Genomic DNA, 15050 nt, shown 5'->3' with positions numbered 1-15050 from the left:
CAAGAGGGAAAAACATACTTGACCTCATCCTCACCAATTTGCCTGCTAGAGATGCATCTGCCCATGGCAGTATCGGTAGAAGTGACCACTGTACAGTCTTTGTGGAGACAAAGTCCTGCCTTCACATTGAGGATGCCCTCCATCGTGTTGTGTGGCACTGCCACCATGCTAAATGGGATAGACTTGGAACAGATCTAGCAACTCAACACAGGGCATCCATGAGGCCACAATCTGCCACCTCATGGCCTGTCATGTCCCTGTCATGTGAGTGTCCCTTTAAGAAAGGTTTAGTCTCTTTTCATTTGACTTGTAGCACATTGGGCTGTGGCTGTGAGGTGAAAGGGGGTTTCAGTTTCAGTTTGACTCCTTGGACTGCAGAAAGAGAAATAGGTGTTTTCCCTGTTTTTCTCTGTTTTCATTTTAAAAGCTGTTCCAGTAAAAAGCCCATTGGTTATGGCTAACTGCCTTGATAATTTTAAAGATATAGTTGCTTTCTGGCAGGAGTTTGAATCTGCTGATTGGCACTGGATCAGAATTTCAGGAAGAGGACCAGTCCCATTCAAGTGAGAATACAGTGTGCCGGGCCAGGCCCTTGAAAAGGGGTTTTGGTTTAATTGGATTTTGTTATTGAATTGGCTCAGGGGGAATTCATTCAGTGTTATGTACATAGATTACTGTAGCTGTGTGGTGTCTTTACATTTGTAATTGATTAAAATTCTTGCTGTGTTTATATATATATATATTAACGACATTCTTAGAATAAAAGCAAATTACTGCGGATGCTGGAACCTGAAACAAAAGAGAAAATGCTGGAAAATTTCAGCAGGTCTGGCAGCATCTGGAGGGAGAGAAAAGAGCCAACGTTTCGAGTCCAAAGACTCTTTATCAAAGCTAACAGTCAGAGATTGTGGGGAATATTTATACTGTGGAGTGAGAATGAAAGATGAGTCATAGACACAGAAACCCAGGGGAACGGGATGCGAATGGCCACAGAAACCAAGGGGAAAGAGTGCTAACGGCAGTCCCCAGAGAGAATATAAGGTGTGAAAGGCCAAACAGCAGAGAAACTAACATCAGAGGGTGAACTGTGACAGATGGAGATGTGGGGGAAGGGGAAGGAGGAAGCAAAGGGGAGAAGGGGTAAAGAAAGGCAGATAAGATTGGGGGGTGTTTAAATATATATAACAAAAGACCCTGCTCCCATGCCCACATGTGTAAAGTTAGGGTGATTTAGAGATGTGGATCAGAAATTGGCTAGCTGAAAGAAGACAGAGGGTGGTGGTTGATGGGAAATGTTCAGAATGGAGTTCAGTTACAAGTGGCGTACCACAAGGATCTGTTCTGGGGCCGTTGCTGTTTGTCATTTTTATCAATGACCTAGAGGAAGGCGCAGAAGGGTGGGTGAGTAAATTTGCAGACGATACTAAAGTCGGTGGTGTTGTCGATAGTGTGGAAGGATGTAGCAGGTTACAGAGGGATATAGATAAGCTGCAGAGCTGGGCTGAGAGGTGGCAAATGGAGTTTAATGTAGAGAAGTGTGAGGTGATTCACTTTGGAAGGAATAACAGGAATGCGGAATATTTGGCTAATGGAAATGTTCTTGAAAGTGTGGATGAGCAGAGGGATCTAGGTGTCCATGTACATAGATCCCTGAAAGTTGCCACCCAGGTTGATAGGGTTGTGAAGAAGGCCGATGGAGTGTTGGCCTTTATTGGTAGAGGGATTGAGTTCCGGAGTCAGGAGGTCATGTTGCAGCTGTACAGAACTCTGGTACGGCCGCATTTGGAGTATTGCGTACAGTTCTGGTCACCGCATTATAGGAAGGACGTGGAGGCTTTGGAGCGGGTGCAGAGGAGATTTACCAGGATGTTGCCTGGTATGGAGGGAAAATCTTATGAGGAAAGGCTGATGGACTTGAGGTTGTTTTCGTTGGAGAGAAGAAGGTTAAGAGGAGACTTAATAGAGGCATACAAAATGATCAGGGGGTTGGATAGGGTGGACAGTGAGAGCCTTCTCCCGCGGATGGAAATGGCTGGCACGAGGGGACATAACTTTAAACTGAGGGGTAATAGATATAAGACAGAGGTCAGAGGTAGGTTCTTTACGCAAAGAGTAGTGAGGCCGTGGAATGCCCTACCTGCTACAGTAGTGAACTCGCCAACATTGAGGGCATTTAAAAGTTTATTGGATAAACATATGGATGATAATGGTATAGGGTAGGTTAGATGGCTTTTGTTTCGGTGCAACATTGTGGGCTGAAGGGCCTGTACTGCGCTGTATTGTTCTATGTTCTATGTTCTATGTCTGTCCTGCTGCAATGTTCCAGTGAAGTTCAACGCAAACTGGAGGAACAACATCTCATCGTCTGGTTAGGCACGCTACAGACGTCCGGTCTCAACATCGAATTCAATAACTTCAGATGATTAGCTCTACCCCACCTCGATCCATTTGTTTTTTCCCATTTCATTTAAACTGTCTTTTACCATTTCTTTCCTGTCTTTCTTAATATATATTTAAGCCCCCCCCCCCCCCAATCTTATCCGCCTTTCCTTACCCCTTCTCCCCTTTGCTTCCCCCTGAGTGGCAGGAAGCAGAAGGTGATGGTTGAGGGGTGTTTTTCCGATCAGAAGTCTGCGTCCAGTGTGGTCCCACAGGGATCGTGTTGGGACCCTTGCTGTTGGTGGTTTATATAAATGATTCAGAAATGAAAGTAGGAGGGCTGATCAGTAAGTTTGCGGATGATATAAAATTGGTGGGGTGGTAATTAATGAGGAAGATAGCATTAGAAGATAGCATTAGAGTACAGGAGGATATCGATGGGCTGGTCAGATGGGCTGATCAGTGGCAAATGGAATTCAATCCGGAAAAGTGTGAAGTGATGCACTTGGGCAGGATAAACAAGGCAACAGAATACATGATAAACAACAGGATCCTGGGAAGTCCCAACTATCAGAGGGAAGTTGGTGTGCATTTACGCTGGTCTCTTTAGGCGGTATTTTTCAAACATCTTTGCCCGGGACCCATTTTTACCGACTGGTCATCCTTTGGGACCTATGCTGACCGTCCTTCGTGACCCACGCCTGCTGACCTTCGCAATCCATGTTGTCCGACCTCCGCGACCCATGCCGGCCGAACTTCGCTACCCACGCTGGTCGAACTTCGTGACTCACCATTTTCACTTACCTTTGATGTGACAGATGAGCCTGCTTGGTCCTTATGATCTCACTTGCTTTGTTGTTCAATGTTACATTTCTGATAATGACTTCAGCTGATGATTTAAGATCTCACTGCACCCGTTGAAAAGAATAAAGAGGTCTGTCCTCAAACTCGCTATGCTTAGTCTTCACATGTTTTTGAAGTTTTGAGGGTTTTAAACTTTCATTTCCCTGTGCTTGCCTGCTTATAACACACATGAACTAGAATTCTGATTTGAAGTGGCACAATTCATAGCCCACTCTCAAGTTAGCATCTTTATGCTGCTTTGTTCCTGATTTCAGCTTCTTCTTCATGAGTTGTTCACTAGAAGTCCAGGACTTCACGTCAGCACTCCTGGCAGCTGCAAAATGGAGAAATCTCACCTGTGCCCTGTACACGTGACATCAGTGTGACCTGCTCTATGCCGCCGCTCCAGGCATTAAAAAAAAATCTCCTCCTTGGTCAGCGCGCTGACGTCAGGAGGAAGCGTTCTGCCCCGCTGGGCTCCGGGCCTACACACTGCTGAGGGGGCATGCATGCGCGGAATGGCTGGCATTCTGAAAGCCGGCTGTGGCCAGCATTTTTAAAAGCCGATCACGCCGTTGGGCACTTCTTCCTACGAACTCCGCGCGTGGCCCCACAACCAGGAACGCGTGACGCATGGCCCGGCGGCCCTTCCGACACCCGCCCTTGATACACCTGCATATCGCGACCCTGGATTTGAAAATGACTGCTTTAAGGTAGCAGAGCAAGAGGATACAGTGGTTAAGAAGGCAAATGGTACACTTGCCTTTATTAACCGAGGTATAGAGTTAAAGAGAAGGGAGGTTATGCTGGAATAGTATAAAATGTTGGTTCTGCGATAGCTGGGGTATTGTGTGCAGTTCTGGAATCCACATTGTAGGAGAGATGTGATAGCACTTGAAAGGGTGCAGAGGAGATTTACCAGGATGTTTCCTGGGCTGGACAGTTTTAGTTATGAAGAGAGATTGGATAGACTGGGATTGTTTTCCTTCGAGCAGAGGAGACTGAGGGGATATGATTGAGATGTACAAAATTGTGAGGGGCACAGATAGAGTGGACAGGAAGGAACTTTTCTCCTAGGTGGAGGGTTGAATGACCAGGGGAAATAGATTTATGGTAAGGTGCAGGAGGTTTAGAGGGGATGTGAGGAAAACCTTTTTCACCCAGAGTGTGGTGGGAGTCTGGAACTCGCAGTGGTGGAGGTAGAGACTCTTGTAACATTTAAAAGCATTCAGATGTCCACTTGCAATACCAAAGCATACAAGGCTGTGGGCCAAGTGTTGGAAAATGGGATTAAAATAGTTAAGTGGTTATTTTTGACAGGCACAGATGCGATGGGCCGAGGGGCATTTTCTGTGCTGTAAACCTCTTTGACTATGACTCTATGACTCTACGTATGTCAATTGAGTACAAGCTGAACAATCTCAGCTGCCAAATGTGCTCATATTTACCTGGCTGTTTTCTTCACCTTCTTCCCCACCCCCGGCATGTATTTGTGTGCAATCTTGAGTCTGAGATGCCAAACCCATGCTCCCTTTACTCCAAGGATCTAACTCTTTTGCTTTAGCCTTGAGATTTCTTTCTTTCCCTTTTCTCCTGCACTGTTACATTACCCTCAGCATCACAAGTGATGCGACCATCAATTCACTCGAAGACACTTGGAGAAGTAAACCGTGGTTTTAATCAGCTTAGAACTGAGCCTGCCTGTGACCGGTACAACACTGAAGGCGGCCCCGCAGGTCGGCAGCTCTTATACTTCCTGTAAAGGGAGTGGAGCCATGGGCGGAGCCCGTACATGCATGTCCCCTGTGGGTGAAGCCACACAATAGAACATAGAACATGGAACATTACATCACAGTACAGCCCCTTCGGCCCTCGATGTCCATAGGTACATACAATGTCCATACAATGGCCCATAGGTAGAGCCCACAGGGTTAATAACATAACACAGCGCACTGGTGAATTATCAGTAATTATACATTCACCACAACAAGCTAGCCACGAAGAAGCTGCTGTGGCTCCCCCTAAATCCATAGAGCCGCTTCCTTGCATTAGCTCTGTGAAAAAAAAGAATGAAAATCGCTTATTGAAACAAGTAGGCTTCAATGAAGTTACTGTGAAAAGCCCCAAGGCATTAGCTCTGTGTTAACTTGTGCGCATCTCCACCTCGTTCCCCTTGAAGTTCAGGTTGTCAGGTACATGACTTTTAAAGGCAGTTGTAAATTACACTGTTCTAAAATCATTCTAACCCAAGATTTTAATTTGAGTGGGGATGATTTCAGCATGTGACCACAATAATGAGATGCAAAAATATTCTAATTAAGTTCCCGATAATATAATAATAATCGCTTATTGTCATAAGCAGGTTTCAATGAAGTTACTGTGAAAAGCCCCAAGGCGCCACATTCCGGCACCTGTTCGGGGAGTCCGATATGGGAATTGAACCCGCGCCGCTGGCCTTATTCTGCATTACAAGCCAGATGTTTAGCCCACTGTGCTAAACCAGCCCCTGTTTGATGTTTGATGGTGAGAAATGGGGACAATAGCTTTCTGGATTTATGTCACTGGTAAATGGATCTAGGGCCTTATTGTTAGATTTTCCAGTCTCGCTACCAAACACACCCGTCCCGGTTGAGCTCGCCAAATCCTGGCCAATGTTTCATAAGCACTTATACTTTACACCTGAAAATCTCAATGGCATACTCCCTGTACTACTTCCACCCAAAAGCTCCACAATACTTTACAGAGTATGGGACGCACAGAATGTAAGACACAGGCATAATGGTTGGGATTTTCTGTAGCCCCCACAGCATGTTTTGTGGCGTTGGAGATGGCCTGCCGTGGATGGCGGTGGGATCTTCTAGTGCCATCACTGTTAATGGGTTTTCCCGTTCCCACCCTCCACCACTGGGTGGTCGCCATGAGTGGGACCAGAAGATTGAGTCCATGACCTCTTGGATGCACTTGTGTGCAGGGGCTTATAAAATATTGCAGCAGTCGCCTGTGGAGCCATGGAACGCGTCATTGGTGTAATAATTGAGCACCTCTGGTAGTGGATGCCTTCCAGGTACTCATGGTGCCAAATCTTGCAGCAAGTAGCAGATGTGACCAGCCAGTTCCTTGGACATGCGCCGTCTTTGGTGACGCTGGGTCTTGATCATCTGCAGGTACAATAAACTTCAGCTGGGGACTCTGTGTCTTGCGAGGTGCCTCCAAGCAATGGATTTCTGTGGTTCATCCTCTGTGTGTGGAAAAACGTTGTCACCCCTTCGTTTTGATGGTTCGGCTCATGTCTTTGGTGAGGAAAGTGCCGGCATTGATGTCTTCTTCTTCTCTCCTGCCTATAAGTGGGAAGAATGAAAGTGAGATCAGCAGGCTTAATGTTCCTGACACCCTCCACACTACAGCATCAATGCGAGAGACTTGGCACTTTGCATTTGCCTCTGAAAGACCACACTTCATCCATTCATTACCTCAATCTGCCTCAAAGCCCACTGACTCATGCCCTTGCCACAACATTGATGCCCAGTCCGTACTTTGCATGCTGATTTGACAAGATTTCACATTACACTAGCAACACACCACATGACCAAGTGCGACAGCTTTGGCCATTTTACTGAGCTCTCATCTTAGGTACAGGTATTGTCCTAAGCTTCACCCTCAGGCCATGCGCTCAACATGAGAAGTGGGACACTTCTCAATACAAACCTCAGCACACAGCCAAGGATTATGAACACTCTCCTCGAGCATTGTGCCATTGTCAACTGTCTAAGGGGATATCGTTGCTTGCCTAGCTGGGCAATGATACAGGCTCACCATGGCAGTCATTGATTTTGGAAGTCTGTGCACCAAGGGTTAAATGCTGCCAGACCTGTTGAGTATCTACAGCACTCCTGTTTTTTTTTCAGTTCTGTTGAGGCTCAAACCATCCATTTTGAACAGGTACTTTGTGTCCCAGAGCCGATTCCAATGCCCCAACTTCATCCTGCATCATCCTTCAAGCCATGCATCGACCCTCACTATCTTCTTATTTTTATTCATATATAAATATTTTGCGATAAATCATTGCAGTGTGTATGTTGCAACTCTAAAATACTTTGTATAAAGTTTATCAAGAATGAATATTATTCGAACCGGTTACTTATTTTCTGTTTCAATATTTCAGAACTTGCTTAATGATTTCATGAATGGCTGCTTTACTCAAATTATTTCTTCACGGCATGCTTTGCAACTTTTGAACAGGTAGGTATTGAATCAAATGTTTTGTTAGTGTCACAAATTAATTTTGGAAAGGATTAGTTTTCCATTTCCAAAGGTGCTAGTTTAAATTTTATGTGGCCCAGAGCTGCAAATGTAGTCTGTTATTCTGTATTTTCACACACACAAAAAAATAATTTAGCTGCAATGGACCAAATTCCATGTAATTTGGGATAGCAAATTAATCATGAAATACAGTGACATTTTATTATTTCTTGCAAAACTGAGGACCTCCAACCAAATCCATAAAAATTGGATTTTAATAATAATAATAATAATCACTTATTGTCTCAAGTAGGCTTCAATGAAGTTACTGTGAAAAGCCCCTATGTTTTATAAATAGGAGCATAGATTTCAGGAGAAAATTATGATAAATTTATGCATCTGTAGTTAAAACAGAGTTGCTTTGGATGGCCGCCATTTTTGTTTTTGAATTTATTGGGCTTGGTGTTTTGTCAGGCTCACAAAAGACTGTGGGAGCAATTTAACGGAAAACAAAAAACAGAATCCCGTTGTGGTCGTGTTTAGCAGGGAGTTTCCCGGTACTTGCTGTACCACGAAATACTGCTCTATTAAATGGGACTCTGTTCTTATTTCGAGCTTCGGTGAGGAAGGCCCCATCACTTACCTTCATTGCCTGCACTGAGGAGCTCAGCTCGCCAGTGCATGAATTATGGAATCATAGAATTTACAGAGGAGAGGGAGGCCATTTGGCCTATTGTGTCTGCACTGGCCTTCGAAAGAGCACCCTACTTAAACCCACACATCCGCCCTCTCCCCGTAACCCAGTAACCCCATCTAACCATTTGGACACCAAGGGCAATTTATCATGGCCAATCTACCTAACCTGCACATCTTTGGACTATGGGAGGAAACTCGGAGCACATGGAGGAAATTCACGCAGACATGGGGAGGAAGTGCAAACACTACACATACAGTCACCCGAGGCCAGAATTGAACCCGTGTCCCAGGAGCTGTGAGGCAGCGGTGCTAACCAATGTGCCAGCGTGCCTCCCTGAAGAGATCGGGGAGCCATTATTAAATGGAGCCCGATCTGTCGACCCCCCAAAGCGACCCCAGGACCACCTTACTTACCAATTAGGCGGACCTCAATTCACCCTCGCTGCACATCGTAAGGGCAGGGCACCTCCAGGCCTGATCCCCAGCATGGGCAAGATGCCACCTGGGGAACCTGGCTCTGCCAGGGTGCCTGGATGACACTTCCTGGGTGCGAGGCTAGCCGTGCCCAGTGGCATCAGCAATGCCAGGGTACCACCCTGCCCAGAGACCACTGCCATTGTGTCTGGCCCACGTTTGTGGAGACCAGTGCTAAATGATGCCCATCCAGGATCTCCAAGATGAGGGAATTTGATCCGGGTGCTAACTACTCACTTGAATATGCAAAGCTGGATCCCGCCCATGCATTTTCTCTTTTCTCTTGCCGGATCATGTGGCGATTGGGGGGGGGGGGTCCATCTATTTATTATTTATTTTATGGAATGTGGGCATTGCTGGCTGGGCCAGCATTTATTTCCCATCAAGAGTCAACCATATTGCTGTGTCTGGAGTCATGTAGGGCAGACCAGGTAAGGATGACAGACTTCCTTCCCTAAAGGACATAAGTGAATCAGATGGGCTTTTAGGACAATTGACATTGGTTTCATGGTGATTAGACTTGAAATTCCAGATTTTCTAGTGAATTCAAATTCCACCATTTGCCTAGGATTCTAACCCGGGTCCCCAGAGTATTATCCAGAGTCTCTGGATTACTAGACCAGCGATAATACCACCATGCCAATGCCTCCCCTCTGAAAATGAAAATGAAAATTGCTCATTGTCACAAGTAGGCTTCAAATTAAGTTACTGTGAAAAGCCACTAGTCGCCACATTCCAGCGCCTGTTCGGGGAGGCTGGGAATTGAACTGTGCTGCTGGCTTGCCTTGGTCTGCTTTCAAAGCCAGCGATTTAGCCCTGTCCTAAACCAGCCCACTAGGGTCCCTCACAATTCCGCTGCAACCCCACGGCTCATCTAGTGATGAGGTTGGTCCTGCTGCAACCCCGCGACACCATGAAGCACATGTCCAGGGACAACCTCGACTTTTCGCCACTGCTATCACCAAGGTGAGGTGAGAATGACTGCCTTTGACATCAAGGTAACATTTGACCATGGATAGCATCAAGGAGCCCGAAGCAAACTAGAATCAGGGGTTAAACTCTCCGCTGGGTGCAGTAATACCTGACACAAAGGAAGATGGTTGTGGTAGTTGGAGATCAATCATCTCAGCTCCGGGACATCACTGCAGGAGTTCCTCAGGATCATGTCCTAGGCCCAACTATCTTCAGCTGCTTCATCAATGACCTCCCTTCCATCATAAGGACAGAAGGGGGAATGTTTGCGGATGACTGCACAATGTTCAGCACCATTCGGACTCCTCAGATAATGAAGCAGTCCATGTACAAATGCAACAAGACTTGGACAATATCGAGGCTTGGGCTGACAAGTTCCGAGTTACATTCAAACAAAGACCAAAAGAACAAAGATCAAAGAAATGTACAGCACAGGAACAGGCCCTACGGCCCTCCAAGCCTGTGTCGACCATGCTGCCTGTCTAAACTAAAATCTTCTACACTTCCTGGGTCCGTATCCCTCTATTCCCATCCTATTCATGTATTTGTCAAGATGTGCCTTCAATGTCACTATCGTCCCTGCTTCCACCACCTCCTCCGGCAGCGAGTTCCAGGCACCCACTACCCTCTGTGTAAAAAACTTGCCTCGTACATCTCCTCTAAACCTTGCCCCTCGCACCTTAAACCTACGCCCCCTAGTAATTGACCCCTCTACCCTGGGGAAAAGCCTCTGATTATCCACTCTGTCTATGCCCCTCATAATTTTGTAGACCTCCATCAGGTCGCCCCTCAACCTCCGTCGTTCCAGTGAGAACAAACCAAATTTATTCAACCGCTCCTCATAGCTAATGCCCTCCATACCAGGCAACATCCTGGTAAATCTTTTCCGCACCTTCGCTAAAGCCTCCACATCCTTCTGGTAGTGTGGCGACCAGAATTGAACACTATACTCCAAGTGTGGCCTAACTAAGGTTCTATACAGCTGCAACATGACTTGCCAATTCTTATACTCAATGCCCCGGTCAATGAAGGCAAGCATGCCATATGCCTTCTTGGCTACCTTCTCCACCTGTGTTGCCCCGTTCAGTGACCTGTGGACCTGTACACCTTGATCTCTCTGACTGTCAATACTCTTGAGGGTTCTACCATTCACTGTACATCCCCTACCTGTATTAGAACTTCCAAAATGCATTACCTCACATTTGTCCGGATTAAACTCCATCTGCCATCTCTCCACCCAAGTCTCCAAACGATTTAAACCCTGCTTATCCTCTGACAGTCCTCATCGCTATCCGCAATTCCACCAACATTTGTGTCGTCTGCAAACTTACTAATCAGACCAGTTACATTTTCCTCCAAATCATTTATATATACTATGAACAGCAAAGGTCCCAGCATTGATCCCTGCGGAACACCACTAGTCACAGCCCTCCAATCCGAAAAGCACCCTTCCATTGCTACTCTCTGCCTTCTATGAACTAGCCAGTTCTGTATCCACCTTGCCAGCTCACCCCTGATCCCGGATCTAACCCGGACCTGGGGAGATGGTGGATGGCAGATGGTGGAATTTGAATTCACTAGAAAATCTGAAATTTCAAGTCTAATCACCATGAAACCATTGTCAATTGTCCTAAAAGCCCATCTGATTCACTGATCCCATGTGACTTCACCTTTTGTACCAGTCTGCCATGAGGGACCTTGTTAAAGGCCTTACTGAAGTCCATATAGACAACATCTACTGCCCTACCTGCATCAATCACCTTTGTGACCTCTTCGAAAAACTCTATCAAGTTAGTGAGACACGACCTCCCCTTCACAAAACCATGCTGCCTCTCGCTAATTCACTCCACACAATTGCCAGGCAATGACCACCTCCTACAAGAGAGGATCTAACCATCGCCTCTTGACATTCAATGGCAATACCATTGCTGAATCCCCCACAATCAACATCCTGGGGTTACCATTGATCAGAAACTGAACTGGACTGGACCATTAATACTATGGCTATCAGGGCAGGTCCATGGCTAGGAATCCTGAGGCGCGTAACTCACCTCTTGACCCTACAAAACCTGTCACTCACCTACAAGGCAGAAGTCAGGAGTGTAATGGAATGCTCTCCACTTGCCTTGATGAGTGCAGCACCAACAACACTCAAGAAGCTCAACGCCATCCAGGAAAAAGCATCCTGCTTAATTGGCACTCCTTCCACAAACATTCAAACCCGCCACCATCGATGAAGAGTGGCAGCCTTGTGTACCCTCTATAAGATGTACTGCAGAAACTTGCCAAGGTTCCTCAGACAGCACCTTCCAAACACATGACTGCTACCATTTAGAAGGACAAGAGCAGCAGATACCTGGGAACCCCACCACCTAGAGGTTCCCCTCCAAGTCATTCACCATCCTGTCTTGGAAATATATCACCGTTCTTCACTGTCGCTGGCGAAAAATCCTGAAACTCCCTTCCTAACAGCACAGTGGCAACTACACCTCATGGACTGGAGCGGTTCAAGAAGGCAACTACCACCACCTCTGAAGGGCAACTGGGTATGGGCACAAATTGCTGGCCTAACCAGTGATGCCCACATCGCATAAATAAATACAAAAAAACACCCTCCACCATCCCAGAGACACTCACCTCGACTGGGCACTTTATTAAGACCTCCCATGGCACTATCTGGTGTGCATCACACACATGCTATGATACATAAGTTGGGGGTAGGAACGCCTGAGGGGGCGGACTGTCAAGGGCTAATCTTAACCTAGTGACTAGCTGCTGTCCACAAGGGTATCGGGCTTCTGGAAATGGCAGTCCCATCAATATTGGAGATGCGGGTGCTGAGTCAGGGACTACAGGAGGGGGTGTCAGCAACCACCTAGCACCTGAAGGTGCAGTTGGATGAGTTAAACCACTTGAGGGGCAAGAGGGTGCTGACAATGCATACTAATGTGAACACTGCACGGGTGGCACCCGCGGTGGAGGCCTTTGTGGCGATGGGATTGATCATGGATCAAGATGTCCACAGCCTGGGGCACTCTGTGTGGGGGAGGCCGAGGCACAGAACATGGCGGCCATGTCACTGGCAGCCATGTACCAGAGCAACATTGACATTGCAGCGGCACGCCAAAGCTTGGCCCAGTCACTCATGGCTGTGGGCGCAGAGGTCATTGGTCTGGCGCTGGTTGACCTACGCCAGTCACAGAGGAACATGGGCTGGTCCCTGAATGATGTGGCACAGTTCCAGAGAAGAATGGCATTGTTCCTGTGCTCCATGGCTGCGAGCTTGGAAACCCTGGTCAAGACGAGAGCGGGCCACCAGGACTTGCAGCTCTAGGTGATGGCGGAGCCCCCAGAGCTCACTTTGGCCACGCCCCATCTGAAGGAGTACTCCAGGCACCATCGGAGGGGGGAGGAGGTGATGGGGCCCAGGCCAGTGACTCCTGCAAGAGAGGTTCTGGAACACCGCAACACCTCTGAATCCCACCCATTTGTTCCTGGTGCATCCAATGGGCAGCGAGCAGAACAGGGTGGCAGCAAGTGACACCACGAATTCTGCCAGGCCCATATGGGCCCAATCGCTCCAGAGGACGGCTCCCAAAGGGGACCCAGGTCACAGGGCGAGATGCGCAGCAGATCGCCTCCACTTCTGCAGTACCGGCTGGGGGACCCACTAGAAGGAACGTTAGGGCATGTAAGGTTAGAAAGTTAGACACCAGTTAGATTGTCACATTAGCAATCGGGACTAGGGCACAATATCTGGATATATCACAGTAAACACCTGTTCACCGATGTTCCGAGCTGCCTCGGTGTTCTTTCTGAAGAATAAGCTGGACTGAGAGCAGAGGCTGTGCCGGGTTGGGGTAGGAGGCTGTAGGTGTGGGATGTAAGTGTTGGAGGTGGACACAGGCTATGGCCTCCCGGGCAGTCGAAGGCCACCCCTGGGGTCGCAGGGACGGAGCCAGATGTCGGGGTTGCCGTGCAGTAGGGTGTACCCGGTGTGTGGATCATCACCGCATGCCGCCCCGATGCTCAACCCCGCCTCCTCCCCCCCCCTCCCCCCCCACCCTGTCCCCACCCTGCCACCCCAGGGATTTGACGGGACTGTGAGATGGAATGTCCAGCCGCATGCAGGGATCACCTGGGCAGACGGTGAAAGTGCGACTGAGGACATGAGTCAGACCTCATCAGACGATGCGGAGTATCAACTCACGCAGAGTGGGTCATCATCATCCTCCCTCTCATGGACCCAACCCGCTGATACTGCCAGCCTAGGGCCAGCACTCTGCACTAAGGTAGATGGGAAGCACAGAGCGGGGAGGGCTGTGTGATCTGGTCGTGTGCAGAGTGGGACGGGACATTCAACCTATCAATGGCCAGGCTCCCTCGTCGATGAACCTGGAGGTCATCAGATTGTCTCATCATGCAGCCTACTGTGGCTGTCCAGGCCCCATGTCTTCCCCATCCTTGCCCTCCTTCACGCCCCCCTCGTCGGATAGGTCTTGGCGTTCAGCATCCTCCAGCATGTCTCCCCTTTGCTGCGTGATGTTGTGGAGGACGCAGGAGGCCATGGCGATGTGGGAAACCCTCCTAGGCTCGACTGGATGGTCCTTCCAGAGCATTTCAGGCACCTTAGCAGCATCTTCAGCATGCCGAAGCACCACTAGCTCACAGCATGGGAGTCGTTCTAGCAGTTCTCTGCATTGGTCTGTGGCCTTTGGATGGACATCACCAGCACAACCACAGCAGATAACCCCTGTCACCCAGAAGCCAACCCTTCACTCAAATGTGGCGTGCACCATTGAGTATGCCAGGCTGAAGACATCGTGCATGCTACCCAAGTATCGGGCACTGATGTGCGTGATGTGCAGATGGTGGTCACGTACCAACTGCACGCTCAGCAAGTGGAACCCCTTTCAGTTCATAATGGAAACCCACTCATCCAGTAGCGGGACTTGCATCCCGACGATCACCGCCTCGACCTGGGCTATCCCAGCAGTAGTGGTGAACCCCAGATGGGCTTGGTCCATATCCAGGTGGATGTATTGCACCGCCCAAGCATACAGGGCCTTCGTAACAGTGCAGATGCAGCTGTGAATGGAGGTCTGGGAGATCCAAAAGGGACCACATTGCAAAGAAGTTCAGGGCAAGCATCACCTGACAGCCACCGGGAGTGGGTGTCCTCTCCCATACCCCCATGGCTCCAAATATGCCATGACCTGGCACATATGTTTCACAGTCTCCCTACTCAGCTGCAGTCATCGTTGGCATACTCGCTCTGGCATGTCCTCGTGCGACATGTGCTATCGACACACACGAGGCTTGATGCGACGCCTCCATCCCACTTCCTCCACCGCCTGTTGGGCGGTCGGCTCTCCATCGTCACCGGCTGTTCCTTGCTTCTCTGCGGTAGGCTCTTGTTCTTCAGGGTAAGGCCGTACTTGGAATAT

General features: G+C 48.3%; 1 protein-coding gene across 1 annotated transcript in view; it reads left to right on the top strand.

Moving 5' to 3' along the window:
- The window catches only part of LOC140411508 (dynein axonemal heavy chain 8-like), a 2059122-nt gene that overhangs the window by 554403 nt on the left and 1489669 nt on the right, over window positions 1-15050 (top strand). The window contains exon 13 of the mRNA XM_072500594.1: window positions 7385-7461. Within this exon, the coding sequence (XP_072356695.1) occupies window positions 7385-7461 (77 nt within the window). The remainder of the gene's footprint in view (window positions 1-7384; window positions 7462-15050) is intronic.

Source organism: Scyliorhinus torazame, chromosome 4, assembly GCF_047496885.1.
Source record: "Scyliorhinus torazame isolate Kashiwa2021f chromosome 4, sScyTor2.1, whole genome shotgun sequence".
Taxonomy (NCBI): Eukaryota; Metazoa; Chordata; class Chondrichthyes; order Carcharhiniformes; family Scyliorhinidae; genus Scyliorhinus; species Scyliorhinus torazame.
The sequence above is the reverse complement of the archived record's forward strand: the minus strand, read 5'-3'. Positions and strand labels throughout refer to the sequence as shown.